Consider the following 18,271-nt stretch of genomic DNA (forward strand, 5'->3'; position numbering starts at 1 on the left):
TTTGGAGCACAAATGTTGCTCTAGAAAAGCTTGCGTAAAACGTGCGGCACCGAGCTGTCTGCCCGAAAAGGCATTTCAATGCGTATTGCGGAAAAACCACGCATTGGCCGTAAAGAAAGATGGAAAGTTCATTCAATCCCAGTGCATGGTGCGAGAAGTAGATAATATTTTCATGAATTCAGAACCGATGAGAATTATTCTGTTTTATAATGAAGCATGACGACAAGCCGCCGTATTCAAGTCCGCTATTCTTGAGTTGTGAGAGTATAATAGTCACCGCCTGTTATTTGCCTGATCCCGAGCATACTCGGTGAGGATAATAATTATATTTTATATTAATTAAACGTTATTTGAATTGAATTGCACCTACCGTATGAATTCCCAAGACGTCGACAGTTGCTGCGGTGTCGATGACTTGGACATGCTGCCGAAACCATCGTGTCTATCTCCATGCTGCTGACGGCGGGTTGCATGTCTTCTGGAGTCTCTTTCGTTGCTACTGTTACCAGCGGCACCACTATCGTTGCCCCCTGCCGCATTACTTTCGCTCTTGCGTGAAGAACCGCTCCCGGAAACTCCTCCGCCAAACAGGCGCCTCTTGAGCCGTGGCGTTATAGGCGGATCGGGAAATAATCCCATCTTTTTACACTGCTTTTTTCACCACACTTGCCCGATTCGTGTCCCCCGATTTGGACGAATAATCTGTTCGCCAGATTAGGAACCGATAAAAGGTCGCGCGTGCGACAAGCGAATCGAACCAAACTAAGCCGAAACTGCACCATAAGAGTTTTTGTTGCTGTACGAAAACTCACATAAACTACAGAAGTACGCGTTTGTGCCGGTGTTACGCCCAAGTATATTACACCTACATTGCTGGGAAAATAGGTTGTAATGCTCAAAAGAATCACTACTTCGCGTAATTACTTTCCGTAGCCATCATGCCTTCCTCCCTAGCTTGTTTACACTTGTGTACTGTGTGTGTTGCGTTTGTCCTTTCTGCACTGTTGATTTGCTTACGGTTGTCAGAACGTGTACACGTCAAGGTTGACTTCTCCACTTGGGGTTTTTAAACCGTTTAAATCATGAATTTTTCTTTCAGTAATTGGAAAATGAAGTAAAAATAAATGACTTTAATTGATTCTAGTACACTCTAATTCCTGTGTTTTTTATTCTTTTATAGGCTACCAATAGCTGTGCCTCAGTCTAATTTTAATAATTACAACTTTTCGGTTGAAGAAAACTATGGGATTATTCGATGGTCATAATATGGGGTTACAGGGTTCGTAAGCCAGCTTGTTATGAAAAGTTTGAAATGGGGTTAGGCATGTTGTTTTTGAATTTGAATCTTCTCAGCGTGCTGAACAGTTGGGTAAATTGGGACTGTTTTGCTTTAATTTCCTCGTGTAGATGGGATTCGATATCCGGTCCAGTCTGGGCTACCACATTCACCACTGGGCCTTCCCAAGGTGGAGTACACTACTATTAATGTCATACATTTATTTAACTTTTAGTTTTAATCTTTTTTTGTACACAGCAGCTGACTTACCAGGGTCATGCTCATGACATAACCAGCCCGTCGAAGCCTGGCGACTAGGCTTTGCATGAATGAGTGGTCAATTTGCAGTTCAAATCCTTCAATCCTTCTGGGGCAGCACGGTGGTGGATGGGACAGCAGCGCCGGGCTTCAGCCCGCAGGCAAGGGGTTCAAATCTCATCTGGACCGTTCTAGTCAGGTAAGCCAGAAATGTTAGGTATGTCCATGAACTTAGAGAGATTCTTCAAGATGAGCTCCTCAATCCTTATTCTTGGCACATACGGTGTGCCAAAAATCCTTCTCAGCATCTTCCTTTCGGCTATGGGGTTTTTTAAGCGGTGGATGAAATCCATGTATCAGTAACAAGTTATACATTAGCGCAAGTCAATAGGAACGTCTTACAATCTTTTGTTTATCGTGCAAATATGCAAATAAAAAAATATGTGATCCCATAATGAAAATAAAATATATAATTTTTTTACCATAAATCATCATTTATTGTTGCAGTATATTTAGTTTATCATATTTCATCGGCCTTCACAAATCAAGATTTAATTAACCTTTTCTTACTTAATTGTCTCATATTTGTTAAGGCTTGTAAAAAACTATTTCTTTCAATAATTAAACACAATAAAACCGTTTCCCGTTTGTACACGATGATTGGGATTTCCATTTAACTACGGGTAGCATTAAGTTAAGAAAATTAAAAATAATAGGCTAAGAATTCTCGAGCTTGGAGTGCCAAAGAAGAAGAAGGTAGTTTGAACAAATCTTTATTATCTACGGATTGCTTTATAATCTGCACAATGGTTGTATTGCTTATATGGAAAACATTGTCATACTATCAATACGGGTCTGTTATTGAGATAGCAATATTATTCCACTATCGTCTAACTAGCTCCTGCAGTACCCTTTGCAAGCAGTGATAAGCGACATATTGCTCTATAAGCTAGGTTTACATAGCATAGAATCAACTGCGTATCCTTAACTCAAAGAAAGAAATGATCGTAACATTGTTCATATATTCGTACATTCTACTGGTAACTGTTCGAAATAGCCTCAAGTTGTAAAGTCTGCTGCTTCCATAGTCATTTACTTAAGGGGGTGTGCATGCATTAGTTTCTATTGCAGGATGGGTTTAGATCAAAACGACTGATTTTTACACTAAATTTCGATTTTAAAATTCCTGGCATTAGCCCCAGAATGACTGATACTAGCCCGTTTATGCGTGACTTCTTTTGATGGATGAAGATAGCCAGCAGGCGAAAAATACTCCCAGCAGCTGGAATATGGCTATTGCAAATCCAACGGCAATCAAAACTACGGCATTTTTGTGGAAATGGTCCTCCAGCTTCATCAAGCATCCCTCCTGTGAATGAAATTGGGTTAGTTGCTTAATTCCTTGCAATGCCAATAGCACACTCCATAACTCACCTGATAGTAACGATCCATGAACAAAGGTGGAGCATTTTTACAGTCGTTAGTTTCTGGTTCGATCAGATCCGGCTTGCAGCAGGAAGCGGGCATAGTTCTGTTCAAATTGTCGTACCAATCCTTCGGTCCCTGAATGCCGCAGCACATCATCTTCCGGTGAACGCTGTCCCAAGCGACCATGTCCGCGTTGTTGTGCCGAGCGATCGATTTGTCCAGCTGCTTTCTCAGTGCGTCCTGCAGGTCTGCCTTGAACGCGATGGCCGCTATTGCTACGGCGACCTCAATCAGGAAGACTATCAGCAGAAACACTGCGAACGCGTTCAGCAGCTTCGGTGACTCCTTAATAGCGCCATAGCAACCGAGCGATGCGACCAGGAACACAAACGACCCAACCACGATCAGCACCACCGGCGGTGCCATCAACCGGTCCTGCACAAAGTGCTGATAGTCGTTGACATCCACCAGCACGACAATGCCCGCGACCAGCAGGATCAGTCCTGAAATCTACAACCCCAATACGGCATTAATCAGGACATTCTGTGTGGTGGCCCCCCGTCATTAGTCTCAAATCCAACCGAAACGGTCATCACAAGGTTGGTTGGTACGGTACGTGTGACTAGCGAAACTCAAACAACACCACTCAGATCTTGATGAGTTTTTCGTTTCCTTTCGACCCAAATAATCAAGACCAACGGTAATGCGTTGGAATACGGACAACCGTCATTTACTTCCGGTCGACGAAAATCTATCAACACCGTACCATTAATCATTAATGGTGTGTTCCTGTCGAGCGACTCGTCACTGGACATCATGGGCGTTTTAATGTACTTGTTAACCTGCGGGTTAGCCCCTCCTGCACCGAACTGCTTAACATTGGTCATGTATTATTAATAACGTTCGATGCTGAAAACATAAATAAACGCGCCAAACTCAGACGCCCGAATGGAAATTATTATGTACGTATTGATCGATGCTCGAGGTCACAATTATGTGTTGTTCGAAGTGAAAGCCTGGTAGCTTAGCAATTTTGGTTAATTTATAGCTTTAACCTTATACCTTTCATTCGTGAGTTCAATTTGGTTTACAAGCTTGAAGATTGTATTAAGCGCTGAGAGGAAACATGTAGAAGTAGTTTCACAGCCATTTTATGAGTTTAGCTCTGATTCTTGATATTAGTCCTAGATGAGTCCTGCTTGGTAATACTATCTCATACACTGAAGGTTGTTTCTTGAGCCATACCTAAAAGAACTTGGGGCGATTCGGTGGCCGGGCGATAGCAACGCCGGTCTTGAGCCACAACAGGACCGTGGTTCAAATTCCATCCAGACTGCTTCCCCGTACGCAGGGATCAGACTACTTTACTACGGTTGAAATCATGACACAGAAAAGCCAGAAATTGCAGACCGAGGTCTGCGAGTTTTTACTGCCAAAGAAGATGAAGATGAACTTGGTAAGAAGAACAAGCTAGCTGGCTATGTCTAATGCTATCAGGATATCTGGAATGATCCTGCAGATCGTTGAACCAAAGATGAAAAAGATATTTCCCACAATCCATCCAAATTACTTTGTTCGTTTCTCCTATGTCCTCTATGGTGCTTTGGTCCTCTTCTATGAAAATTCATTCTAATTCCTCTATCACGAGGGAAGTTTCGCTTATCTGGTTCTACTTTTTACCAGAATTACGATCAATCCATTAACACTTCTGCACGATACGTCCCGTACTAGGTGCTCCAGATGCTTTCATCAACCATTATGCATCAAGGACGAATCCTTTCACATTATCATGCAATTATACAGTATCACTTATTATTGGGGTCAACCATGCGATAAAACCAAACGGGGTCTCAGTGATTTCTCTTCGCCATTTCTATTTGCCATTTCCTCACTGGCACGCTATTGCTTACGGGGCCAGTGCAAGCACGCGTTAGGGACACACGAGGCAAATATTACACTCCCAAAATCATAAATTTAAAACACGGACACACCAGGGCCACCAGCCTTTCACGCATACTTACCGCAAAGACGAGATTAAACACAAAGAGCAAATATTTTATGGTCGTTGTTCCGCAGGAATTCATCCGCTCTCGTAAATTATCCATTACCTTGGACTTCATCTTGGTAAATGCAACTTGGGATAGGGTTGCCCTGGCTCGATTAATTGAACAACTGTCGTTCGGCCAATGCACTGCAATCCACTTTCGAAAAATCTGGGTTTTATTACGGGCCCTTCTAGGCGGCTTTCCCTGTGATGCAAAGTGGGAAAATGGCTTTTTCCCTCGAGTAACACCGGACTAAACCAACAAATCCTTTCGAGCGCTCAAACCAAACTGACCCAGCGGTGACCTGCGGTCACTAGAATATAGCCGTTTATTTAGCCCTATGTATTTGGGGACGATGAGGCTTCGGGCACCCAGGACACCCGCGATTGCGTTCGCGTTAGAGCACTAATACCAGTATACAGTGTTCCTCAGTCCGGCAAGGATCGCGTGTGCCACTTTTGGCCCCTGGTGGTCATAAAGGACGCACGCAAACATAAGCTCCGTGAAGTAAGAGCCGCGTTGGTCAGCGATTGGGTGGTCTACATCACCAACACACACATACAAACGCCCGCTTCGGATCGTTACACAAGGTATCCTTATGTATCTAGCCCAGTAGGACCTCAAGCTTTGAGGACTTTGGTGAACCATGGTGACGAATGAGTTTAAATTTGGGGTCAAAGAACAACCCATGCTGCAGTCAACCATCACCTTTTTTACCATAAACTGAAATCTCACCCACAGAAGGGGAATAATTAGCTTTGGTCACCTTTCCAGTCCAGCTTTGCAGCTTGGAATTTCGTAGCCCAAAAAAGTGTCAGACACATTCTACACTTTCCAGACACATAAATTTGCTCCTGATTTGAAGCGTCCTTTCCCGCTGACATTGACTTATTTCCGATTTTGCTCTCACCCAGCCCGCAGGTTCATGTCCATTAACAGTCGGGGGAAATTGTTTTAAAATGAGTTCGCGCGTTTTTCCCTTTTAGCGCCGAAGCTTGCGAACGCGTTCGAGGTCAAGTGTATTAACCTTTGGCGAATCGTAAGATTGATCGGCAATAGAATAAGATTTGTCATCGTATCATGCTTACCGAAAGCATGCTAAAGGGCGTGATCTCAACTGTAGTTTAGTGAAATCACATTGCTGTGTTCCCTTTAATTTAATGAGAAGGAAAATGGGAAACGAAATTTAATCATTAGCTCCAGCCATCAGCCATGAGCACGAAAAGGTGAACTTACGAAATGAACTTAATTTTATACATTACGACGAAGTTCAAGGACAGCAGCAGCATTCCATCAAATCTTCAAATCTTATGTTATTCTTGTGCGTGTAGAAAGAGCTATAGATTTTGAATTGACCATATATAAAGAATAAATTTTTCAGACAAAAACTGTGAGATGATGGTTAAAAACTAAACTACAGAATTATGAGAAACATAACTAAGCGTAATACAACATTTAATTAATTACTCGCTCTTTATACACTGCGTTAAAGAAGAATAGCACCACCGAATCTTCTAATTTCTATTTAATATGTTTATTATTTTATGTTATATTATATCATATTCATATCATAAAAAGCTTCGTTCGTTTCATTAGTTGAGTTGAGATATAATGGAAACATTCAAATATTTGTTTTCCCGTGTTGAGCAGTGTTATCGAGATTGACTTGCATATACGATGTCGGATTAGCGTTTCATGCTGTTGAAATATAGCTTTACAATGTTGAACTGGCCTGTAAATTAGCGAATATGTGAAGCAAATTGGTGAGAACTGAACTGAATTAAGCATCTAGAAGAGGACAGCATCTTTAATTCGCGAAGAATTGCAACATCAAGTGACCGCAAGACATGTGCATCAAATTCTGTCAAACAACGAACACTTGGAGCGGCCTCGAAGTCTCGATCAGTGCAACTTAACGGAGCGTTAAAAATCGGATCGATTCAATATCACCGATAAAAATGTTTCCTCGACGGATGAATGTGATTCAGTGGATTTAAGTGAATGTTCAACTATGATGATTCAGATAATTGGCAACAATTGTGATAAAATCTACACGAAGATCCCGATTCTGATGCGAATAGTGAACAGTGATGCTGGTGAACAGATAATTTGAGGAGCTTTTTATTCCAAGTGTACTTGATTGGCATTGGCATGATCCATTGGCATGATTCTAAACGTAACTGAAATCAGATGATATCTAAATGTTAGAAATAGTCTTACTGGACCATGGCAAGACAGACTTTGATAAAGAGCGTGATAATGCCGCGTTTCTCAACTCTAAACTTGTTAAAGTATGGTTTTCACACAACGCGTTAATAGATTTTGAATGGTTGCCAATTTTTAACCATTGAAAATATTTTTATCTATACTTTAGGTTATTTGTTGGAATTGTGGCATCCGTTGATCAAAAGTAAAAATGTTGCTGACTCAAAAAGGTCAAATAGGTCATTTTAAAATTCCAAACTGCAAGTATTAGAATCTGTAAGTAAATGTTGGAAACATTTGCCTACAAAACATGGTGGTGCTATTCTTATTTCGCGCAGTGTATGCCATATTTTGACGATTAGACATTAAGCTGTCATACTCAATAAATAAATAAATAAATAATATGCCGGTCCAGTGGCCGAGGCGGCAGCAGCGCCTGTCTTCACACGACAGGTTACCGGGGTTCAAATCCCATCCCGACCGTATCTCCGTACGCCAAGGAAGAAGAAGAACATATCCAACTCAGTAGTATAATGGTGAAATATGTTGCGTCTACATAGAACATATGGTACAAAAGGATTATTAGTAGATCACTGGGACACAGGACCATTGAATGAAGTTCGTTAAAACTTCGCTTCTCCCTTCTTCTTCTTCTTCTTGGCTTAATTGACTTCTAAGAGCATGCCTGCCATTTCTGGCTTACTAGACGTATTGCAAGGTCGCCCTTAAAAAAAACAATTGACCAGATTCCCAGGCATAACGTTAAAATCATCCTGAAGGACTTTAATGCAAAACTCTACTAGGAGCCAATGTATCGCCAATACACAGTCTACATGAGTAGAGTAACAATAACGGCAGTAGATTGGCCCAGCTGGTTGTTGGAAGTTTGCTTGTCGAGACCAACATAAAGAAACGTGTGTGTGTCCCCGGATGGAGTCACATGTAACCAGCAAGACCACGTGTAAATTAGCCACCGAGGAGCATGTTGAACGTCAGAATATATCGAAGAGCCAATATCGATCAACACTTTGTTGATATAGTGATGTGTTCTAGAATCGCCCGTCCCCAGTGGGTGCGTAGTTAAGGGAGTACAATGCGAACGTAGCTAACACGTAGAGACAGTCATTTCCAACAGGTAGAAGTGACATCGGCGCTGGTCTTCACACGGCAGGACCGGCGTTTAAATCCCATCCGGACTTGCCTCCCGTAGTGAGCATTGACTAGCGAACTTTGTCAGGGTAACCGTATCTCCTGTAGTAAATTTGACTTTACACGGTAATGGAGGCACTAGAGGAGCAGCAGACAGTAGACTATCTCTAATTTCAGACTTCAATAGACTTCTGGACGCGTTCAACTATGTACTACAGTAGTCTATTATGCTGAGACGTCTCTCATCCTTGGCAAAATAGCAGTGTATATAATACTTTTATGCCTCCAATTATCAAATTAATGTCTATGTCCTTATGATAATTTTTATTAATAACATCCCGACAAAACACATAACATAATAAAACACATAACACTTTCACTGCAATTGCAATCTTTATAGCATGTTTATTTCATAGAAAATATAGTAGTGAAACAAATCATAATAATAATAAATTATTATACATCTAGAAATAAGTATGTAGGAAACATCCAGGTAGATTTGTTAGTAATATAAATAAGTATTAGTTTATTTGTTATGATCTTATCCTTATAGGTGGTGTGTCATCGATTCTGTAATGTGATTCTGTAATATTTTCCTGTAAAAATAGTTTTTCGAAAATCCTTCTTCCATCGTGTAAGGCGTCATCAATGACATAAACTTATAATATAATAGCTTCCTTAAGAGAAACTGTTCTACAATCCGATATGTTTAACAATATTTTGATATCGAAGCAAACATCTTGTATAGTAAAACATTTACTATCCGGCATTGCATATCGATGGCCGAAAATTGTTTCATACATTCAGCGAACGTACCTTCCAGGTGTCTCTCCTTGAAGGTCAAGCTGCTACTGAGCAGCAGCAGTTGTAACATTTGTCACTATAAAACAAACAAACCCGACCGAGCAATCGAATGTGCCTTATCTGATTCCGTCCAGACGGTTGCGTCCATTAAGTTCTCAGCAGTCATCTCGTCTTCGGCCAGACAAAGCAGCGGAAATCCCATAAACACACATAGTACACCTGAATCCTTCCACAAAACGGAATCGGACCGCGGTGGAATTCAAGCTTCCAGCTATGAAGCAACAAAAAGTTTCTAACCTTCTAGCAGCTTCGAAATTGGCTCTGTCCTGCTCGGCCAGCTAGGGACAACTTTATTTACACTAAAACATACTTAACAGCGAACAAAACAAAAATAACAGTTTAACAGCGAAGACGAAGGTGTGTTCGAACGGAAGCGGCCGGTGGTCGAGGTTGTCAATGGAATCGTTACGCAGGCAAGCAAGAAACAAGCTTTTCACGCAAACAAGTGCTTACGGCGACACTCTGCTAGCAGAGGAAAGAATGTTTCCTTTTTTGTCCAGTAAGCTTCCTTTCCTAGAATCAACGTCTTACGAGAGGTGTGCTATATACACCGGGTTAGGTTTTCTATTGTTAGTTCCTTTTGCATATCGCAGTCGTATATAACAATCCTCGGGAAAAGATGGTTTTCTCTTCGCTAGAAGCTTGCAAGACGGAGTACGGACCGGAATCGTGGTACCAGTTCGATGAACCCGAGTCCACACGAACGCGTTTGGGTCTTTGTGGAATTGACGTTGTTCTTCTCTACGCACACGATCGTAGATTATCTTCGCGAAAAAAAAACTTAATTAATAGGCACCCTTCGCCAACACACACACACCCCTCCGGAAGGTAGGAATGTTAGAGCTCCCTATAGGACCATCAGGCGGGCCACAAAGAGTGAAATCGTTATGGTAACAGTAGCGGCCGGCAAAAGCCCCTGCTGACCACTGCTGCATTCCTGATCCGGCTCGTCGAAAGGCTCGCTAGGGCGGGAAAGGGAACAAGGATTGACGCAAAGAAGGATATTAGTTAGCATGCTTCTTGGAGGTGGTTAATTTGGTTGTCACACTTGGCACCTACACCGCACACACACACACACAAGCGATACTACCGAGCACCAAGTAAGCAAGCGGCAACAAGTAATTAACGACAAGTGTTACTGCGCAATTTCGTTACTGTGCTGTGGTTGTAAGATGGCGAAAAACACTGACGTATAGCAGAACAACACAAAACCGTCATAAGTTGATGAGTGCTAGAATTTCAACCACACCACACAAGTACATCAATGAATGACAAACGGAGGCGCCATTATTGCAGGCAGTACCTATCTATCGCACACCTCACCGTGATCGATCGAATAACATTCTCATTAACGCGTTAAGCCCAAGCGAATGTAAATCTCCTTAACACCGGCCTGCTCCAGTGGAACGGTATGTGAATGATAAATTTATGTTAATGTAACCATGGATGTTGGAGGTACTGCTCACGACGTTAGTGTGTAATTATCCGACAATGAATGGATCAGTGAACTTGGTAACCGAGGTTTGACACAAATAAGTGTGTCAAACTCGGTACAAGACGTCGCAAGAATGGGCGATGGAGATTATACTTCCAAACTTACACCAAGTTTAGTTTAAATCTTTCTACGTGACTCAAAAACAGCACTATAGTCCTCCACGAGACCTCTTTGCAAATGGTTGACGGTGACCTTTCGCATATCCTCAGGTCAAGGATTACGGGCGATGGACGTATCCCCACGACTTCCCGTAAATAGTAAAAGTTTCCTCATCTCGGGATGGTTGTGTTCGTGTCCGACGCTTGCATCGCGCCGGTTGAGTAACGTGCTCTGTTTACGTTTGCATATTCCATAAACAGGTTTTTGTACAAGTTACGATCTACCCTGCGGCTGGTTGTTACTATTTTTATGCGATAAAAAAAATTAAATACGTCTCTGACGGCGACGTCGTCGTATATGATCGCACAAATTAAGACGATTGTGGCCGATTTCAAGGTTAACTACATCGCATACTGCCATGATACTGCGAATACAATACAAAGCGGAAGCGAGTGATCTATAGCCTGAACGATCTCGATATAGGTCGCAAACCGTAAATGGACCTCTAAAAATGGAACTAATGAGATTAAGCCGTGTGTAACAATTCTGGATAACCCAATAGCGGTAACGTGGATAATGGTTCTTTAAAATTAGGACAAAATACATTTATCGACACAGACAGTCACACGCACACACGCACACACACACATGTAAGCCAAAATTACACGACACGAAGCTACATCATGGAAATGTTAAAGAAGGGATAGATTGGTGCACCGTGTTGGATAGTTTTTGTTTGCTTTTATATTATTTTTCCACATTTACTTTTAGCCCAACGTGTAGTCGACAACAACAATAGTAACGAACACAAAAAAAAAACACACAAAACATATCGCTTCAGCCAAAATGGACACAAAACCGAAAACAAAAGCATACGTGGGGAAGCGATCTAAGCAACTGGGGAACCGATATTTACAGAACTCCAATCACGCCGCAGGCAACGCGACCGCCAGCATTTCCTGTTTTCAGCGAGTCCGGATGGTTGGTCTTGCCGAGATCATCCACCTCGGCATGGATGACGATCGCACGGCCGAGAACGCTGCGGGCTCCGTACAGCGACACCACCGTGTCCGAGTACGACGTCTTGGCGATGCCGTTCTCGTCCGCCACAATGTTGCCCAGATCACCGACGTGACGCACCTGATCGTTCGGGGCACCATGGCTGACCTGCAATATAGAACGCACGATCGAAACATGATGTCAGTGGATGTCAGTGGGCTACAGCCGTACGCTCCAGCTACCTTGTCCGGGTTGTAGTGTCCTCCGGTGCTGGCACATCCGTCCGTCAGGTCTCCCTTCTCGTGGATGTGGAACCCATGCTTGCCAGGAGTGAGACCACCGACATTGATCTCAATGAACACTGGCTCGGTGCACGATGGTTGCGAGATGGTTACATTGCCACTGGCACCGGACGTTCCCTGCAGGAACACAATTGCCTTTCTCGGCTGGTCCTGAAAAGATTCGATGGGGGAAAGAGCGATGTAAATATCAACGTTTTGCCTCGTCAATTAATTACAGCTAATTAGATCCTGGAATAATATTGGAATTTAAGTTAAAACACTTTAAAAAATGATAATAAACCCAACTTGTCCTTTTCCTGAACAAACATTTCCTACACAAGATGCATTTTGCATCAATTGCATGTCAAATTGGGCGTTGGTTTTGGAACGAATGGAAAGTGAACCGAAAACGGGGCAATAATTGAAACTGCTCCATGCACAGCAAAAATTGCATAAAATAGCGAAAAAAAAACGAAACCCATCACGCGCCAACTTTCGACAGACCGCCATCATACGTCATCGTTTTTTTTTTCTTGTTCGTTTGTCCCATCACACTGTTACCCAGCCAGCACGGGCAGGTCATTTGTTTACATGGGTCCCTAATAGAGTTAAATTGCGCTGATAACGTCAGGCCCAGATCATCGTGCGCTGAACAGTCCCTCCGATAGAGCGGGCCTGCTATCCGTTCATCAGCTGTCTCGGCGGCAATAGATTGGCGTGACGAGATTCAGCTAAGCGTGCTCTACTATCCGTATCCGTTTCGTACAGCACTGTATCAGCTTCAGCTGATTGCAATCAGTTTGGTATCACTTTGTCCTGTTCTCACGCACGCAGCATCGCCCGCACGGGCACTCGAGAACATCTTAAAGCTATTAAATGCATAATCGTCCAAAACTCCACCATTATGGCTTATCAATTGAACACCTTCACGGTTGACTGGACGCGCTCACCTTTGCCAGCACGACGCACAGCACGGTCGATAGAGCGATTAGCACCTTCATGTTGACTCTGCAGGCAAGCACTAGCAAGATCACTAGTAATAAGTTACTTAAGGCAAAACTTAAATACTGCACGAATGGAACGAATGGCTCCTGAAGTACTTCAACTGAACACCTTCGAGTCTCGTCAACGAATGGATGCAACGGTAGGTGTCCCAGCGCAATCGACCCCTGCTGCTCCAATAGCACACTCGAGCCAGCCAGTCCCCTCTCGGGTTTGTGTGGTGTGGTAGCACAGAAATTGACTCTAAATTGTCTCCCAACGCACTAGTGGCATCAGTAGCTACACCACCACCACCATCGCGGGAACTCTAGAAGGGGTAGGGACCCGATACACACTTGCAGCTCGGGTTTGCACACACACGCTACCTTTATCTTTTCATCTCACGCCAACAGAACGCAGATTGTGACGCGAAACGACGCCGAACCGACGGTGTGCAACTTGGTCGGCACCAAACACACACAGTCATGGGGACAGATAGCGTATTTTCCACTCTCAGACCGGTCTTCCCACACTGGGCCACACGCAGGTCGCGAACGCACGCCCCGTCAGGGTCGCAGAGAACTATCGGTTGTCTGGAAGCTCGTCCACGGCATCACACGCAGTACAATAAACACGCGTATTGGTTGGAAGCATAGCGAGCAACCTGTCGCTGTCACGGAGCGAAGGATTAGAAGGTGTGTGGGGAGCCGACCGCTGAGCAACACTTCTGAGGACTGGTTTGACTAAGCGTTGCCGTCCGATCGATTGGTTCGGAATACACAAACAAACCATAATTGGATAGCCGGCTAGGTTGACACGGGTCGCCAGATACTATGTACAGCACAACAGTGACGATGCAATTTGGAATGCATTTTTTTGTGCAATACTTTCTCAAGCTGAGCTGAGGAGACACATGACATAAACGAAAGCTATTCTAATCTTAAATTATGGAAATATTCACCTTATCACATTGTTTCGTTATCACCGTACAACCTGGTGGAGAGTTTGCCCCGTTTAAGTTATTACGATCCCATTTCCGACAAATATTATCTACGCAATTGATTGATCGTAACCATTTGCTCTCCTGTTTTTCAACCTGCGTACAGTGGCCTTCACACATTACCTGCTCAAGCTACGGAGGAGACCATGGCCACCGTTCACCGCACAGCACAATCGCACGTCAGGTGACATGTGGCCGCAGGCGCTTAACGACCTCTAAATCCTTTGCCACTCGCACTCGCACTCTACTAACGCATCTACAATCCTTGCCGAACGAGCATGGCAAAACACGATTCATTATGTATGGGTCAATCGCCCCATACTAGCGGGAAATGGCGTGATAATCATTATTATTTAAATCGTTCTCAAAACACATGCGAAATTCTAACCGATCATGTTGCGTCATCGATTTATTACCCTATAGTTAGGCTGTGTGTGTGTGTGTGTGAAAGCCCTCTAGAACGGCTGATCGTTCACACCGATAGTTCAAAGCTCTGTTCGCGATTCTATACACAAACGCCGGGCGCTACTTCCCATCCGTCGGAACTGACTTGACGATGCTTCCGGTCCGAGCAACCCTCACGAACACGGAAACGACAATGACCTTTTGTCTACTTACTTTAGCAATCGGTAAAGGTCATCTAGCCAGCGGTATGGTTCTATGTAGCAGAGCCTAACGATCAAAGGCATTAGCATCCGACCCAGCGGGAAATTGTATCATTCTGACGGCTTCTGACCGTGCAATGGTTGAAAGTAAAATTTAGCAAACACTCGGGAAATTCTGTAACGTTTTTTGTTCTTCACGCTGGCCAACTCTGGTGTGAACTAGTTACAAAGGAAACGGGGCTACCCATTGCGGTCATGACTAATCAGGCTGGTGGATTTTTGGATCAATAGTTTTACATCGTAAGGGTTCACCTGTAAAATGTTGCTGCGATAAGCTGACTGAAGTGTGCTTTACCTTTTATCAGAAGAATGTTTACAATTGCATTAGGTTTGCACTACATACATTATTTTTATCAACTTGGTAGGAAATATGGCTTATTTTCATCGCGGTCTATCATCAGGGTAGTCTGGATTCAAAATTTACGATAACAGCCGAGCACACAGTGAATTGTGTATACATAAATTGACATATGGCATTAATTATGACATGGGCTTAAGGTAAATTAGTTTAACACCTTCTCTATACTCCCCCTATCCGCTTTACTATGGACAATGTGTTCTAAACAGCAACTAACGCTTGCTGTGTGCTCTGAGCACTAAGGGGCGGTCCTGTGAGCGAAGCAGATGGGCGCCAGTCTCCACACAGCAGGATCGAGGATCATTCTCGTCCGGATCGTCGTCCCGTCATCGCTGTACTGATTATCTACCTACACGTCAAATCAAGTTATGCAAACTATTAATGCCAGGCCAAAGACCTACCGAGGTTGTAGAGCCGAAATAAAAACCGTCACAAATTAATCGTCGTTGGCGTTTGAGTGACAGCGACAACGGTTTGTTTGTTTGTCCCAAAGGGGTTTTCCGTCTCTTCCCCAGCGACTCCAGGCTTACAAGCGACAAGACTTACTTTAGTATCAATATGTTGAACAAGTTAAAGAAATAGGACGGACCGATTTAAGAGGCCCGATATCGACACCGGTCTTAACACGGCAGGACTGAGGCTTAAATTCCATCTGGGCCGTTACCCCATAGTGAGGACTGACTATCCAGCTACATGATATTAAAATGTCTAATAAACCAAAATGGCAGGCATGACTTATAAGAGATCGTTAACCCAAGAAGAAGAATATGGAATGACAGTCCGCAAGACCTCTTACGGTCAGAAACGAACAGAAAATCCCTTGAAGAAAATAAAGCAAATGATATAAGCAAACCCTTTAAAATATTTCAAAATTTTACATATAGTCTGTATTGGAAAAAAAAAAACAATTTAAAAAATGGCGATTTCTTAAGAGAACGTTTAATTTGAACAATCAATTTGTGTACTAGTTTAACATAGACCGGGCAACACTGTGAAAAGGCGGATCTGGAAACCAATACTTATCCAGCATGTACTATTCAGGTTGCAAGTAAAGTTCCCAGCGTACTAATATAGATAATTTTTTTACCAAACTACACCAAAATCAGAGTGCTTAAGCGCTGTCGAAGGACTAAAATCTGTGAAGGCTATTGTTTAGTATGTCTGACTGATTGAACATATTTGCGCCTGGGGGGTATGCAAACAGATGCACGGAGAAACGATTATAATTGTAAACTACTACACATCGCTACAACGACACATCGTGTGCTTGGCTGTACCCCCCCGAAAAAGACCAATAAAGGCAAGAAAGGTTAAAGAGCTGTAACGGACCTTGAAGAACGAATCATTTCCATCTTCCTAGACAACTCAGCTTCAGAATCGGTTTGGAGTCCTTGGCGGGTAGCGAAATTCCGACACTCTGCAGTGTTCTCCAGTTGGTCTAGCTTTCCGTTGCCTTCCTTTCTTACTCTCCCTAGACTTCCCCCCTTTCCTTCACATCTGGTACGAGATCAGTTGGCATTGCCCGACGATCCACACCATTCCCTTCCAGCCCTGGGACGTAGCTAGTTCGGCGTGACCAACAGCTCGGACCAATCCCTCCCCCCGATAGTTGACCAGTTCGGCATAGTCCAACGGTCTCTGTTGTCCTCTTCTCGATATTAACCCACTACCACCAAATCGGGTTTTATCATCTTCCCCTTCCTGTCCCAACCGAATTCCCGGAGTAGGCCGTACCCCTACAGCTATTATGAATACTTCGTGAAAGGAATTTTAAAGGTCTTAAGCTCCTTGCTTGAAAAATCTTGTTTGGTTACCCGTTTATTGCGGTATTCTAGGCAATGAAAGGGCAGACCAATTGGCCAAAAAGGGCGCTTCGGAAGGGTCTCTTTTTGATAGGCTTATCCTACACCTCTAGAACATGCTTGCCCTACAGTCTCTCTGCATGGATCGGTGGCAGAGTATGTAGAACACATGTGAGCTTGAGAGGTTTTTATATTCAATCACTCGTCAAGTATATGATAGGTCGACTCCAAAGCATGTGGCTGCGGCCTATGATACCTCAACATATATCATCTTCTGTGATCTTGTCTAGAGTACGAAGCCTTATCCTTATTGGACACAGTTCAGGACATCGGCAAAACGCTTAACGTTTCAATTCGAGATCTGCTTGGTGACGGGCATGATACCTACCTGATTTGGATGACAGAATAACAATTGACGTATCGGCCAAGCTCACCCGGGATAAGGTGCCCTTTCACGGTTTGGAGAAAGAAATGTCTCCATACCGATGTGAATTGTATTCCTTTTTTTGTAGTCTAGTTTTGTGCAATATGATCAGGCTTAGAAGGCTCATTAATCATTGGCCTGGTGTTTCTATGGACTTCATGCTGCAAGGGTCCTCGATATCCTATAGATCTTATTAAACCCCGATGTCCCAGAGCCTCATTGTTCAAAGCATCTCATAGAACGAACTTTGTTAGCCAAGAGATCCAATAATTGTAAAATGTGGTACGAAATCGGAAGAGCGCAGAAAAGTGGATGTAGAATTGTAACTTCGTCGTTCTTAACATCATGTCGAGCTTGCTATGATTTAGCTTGTGGGTATTTATGTAAATATATGTTGCTGAAATTGTATGTAAACTATTAAACTGTAGAAAAGCAATACGGCCAGGCCGTTCTTTATGAAAAAAAAAAAAAAAAAACTGTAGAAATGTATGAAAAATTTCGCTAAACCCAAGGCCCAACCCAATTAATAGTGAGATCGATCTTTTACATCTCAGGGCCAGACATCGAATCACGTGCAGACCATCCTATCTAGACATGAATTGCTATTCAGCTATTTACTATAAACAAGTATAGTTATCCATTTTATGACCAGCACGTCCTAGCAGCAAACCAAAATTAAGTTGTACCACATCACTGAGTAAGTACTGCTTTGCTTGCACAAGATGTTTGGTGTTCATTCCATTGTAGATAGTATAAATTGTAGAGTTGTTCTTGGTTGTCTTATTGCAGGTTAAGTTCTGTGTGATGGTTTAGTATTGATGATTTAATTAAAAATTCATTTATTTATACTTTAATTATTCTTGCTTGTGCAGTATTTTCCTGAAAAAATCCATGTTGATGAGAGAATTATTGGACTCAGTCAGCATCAGCTCACAGGGTTTT

General features: G+C 43.0%; 3 protein-coding genes across 4 annotated transcripts in view; all 3 read right to left on the reverse strand.

Moving 5' to 3' along the window:
- LOC118511946 overlaps positions 1-968 on the reverse strand; it is a 46,819-nt gene extending 45,851 nt beyond the window's left edge. Inside the window, exon 1 of one of the 2 annotated variants that reach the window (XM_036055651.1) lies at positions 371-968. In XM_036055651.1, the coding sequence (XP_035911544.1) occupies positions 371-639 (269 nt within the window). In that variant the 5' untranslated portion in view covers positions 640-968. The remainder of the gene's footprint in view (positions 1-370) is intronic. The other variant, XM_036055655.1, reaches the window with a different exon arrangement.
- A 1,322-nt stretch (positions 969-2,290) lies between these two features.
- LOC118511980 (23 kDa integral membrane protein) lies at positions 2,291-5,308 on the reverse strand. The gene is made up of 3 exons (XM_036055719.1): positions 4,984-5,308; positions 2,969-3,472; positions 2,291-2,903 (listed from the first exon to the last, which is right to left on the reverse strand). Exons 1-3 carry the CDS (start codon positions 5,080-5,082, stop codon positions 2,757-2,759), a joined length of 750 nt encoding a protein of 249 aa, XP_035911612.1. The 5' UTR covers positions 5,083-5,308; the 3' UTR covers positions 2,291-2,756.
- Positions 5,309-9,473: 4,165 nt separating this feature from the next.
- On the reverse strand, positions 9,474-13,811 carry LOC118511985 (superoxide dismutase [Cu-Zn], chloroplastic). The gene is made up of 4 exons (XM_036055725.1): positions 13,050-13,811; positions 12,061-12,270; positions 11,736-11,986; positions 9,474-10,187 (listed from the first exon to the last, which is right to left on the reverse strand). The coding sequence occupies exons 1-4, from the start codon at positions 13,098-13,100 to the stop codon at positions 10,073-10,075; spliced, it is 627 nt and encodes a 208-aa protein (XP_035911618.1). The 5' UTR covers positions 13,101-13,811; the 3' UTR covers positions 9,474-10,072.
- Between the last annotated feature and the right edge of the window lie 4,460 nt (positions 13,812-18,271).

Source organism: Anopheles stephensi, chromosome 3, assembly GCF_013141755.1.
Source record: "Anopheles stephensi strain Indian chromosome 3, UCI_ANSTEP_V1.0, whole genome shotgun sequence".
Classification (NCBI taxonomy): domain Eukaryota; kingdom Metazoa; phylum Arthropoda; class Insecta; order Diptera; family Culicidae; genus Anopheles; species Anopheles stephensi.

Bases quoted from the DNA above. Each gene is read 5' to 3' on its own strand.
- LOC118511980 (XM_036055719.1), bottom strand. From the start codon at position 5,082: ATGAAGTCCAAGGTAATGGATAATTTACGAGAGCGGATGAATTCCTGC. The intron at 3,473-4,983 runs GTAAGTATGCGT...TTGGGGTTGTAG, and splicing joins TGTTTAATCTCGTCTTTGCG to ATTTCAGGACTGATCCTGCT. The intron at 2,904-2,968 runs GTGAGTTATGGA...TTTCATTCACAG, and splicing joins TCATGGATCGTTACTATCAG to GAGGGATGCTTGATGAAGCT.
- LOC118511985 (XM_036055725.1), bottom strand. From the start codon at position 13,100: ATGAAGGTGCTAATCGCTCTATCGACCGTGCTGTGCGTCGTGCTGGCA. The intron at 12,271-13,049 runs GTGAGCGCGTCC...GAATCTTTTCAG, and splicing joins TGTGCGTCGTGCTGGCAAAG to GACCAGCCGAGAAAGGCAAT. The intron at 11,987-12,060 runs GTAGCTGGAGCG...TCTATATTGCAG, and splicing joins GACACTACAACCCGGACAAG to GTCAGCCATGGTGCCCCGAA.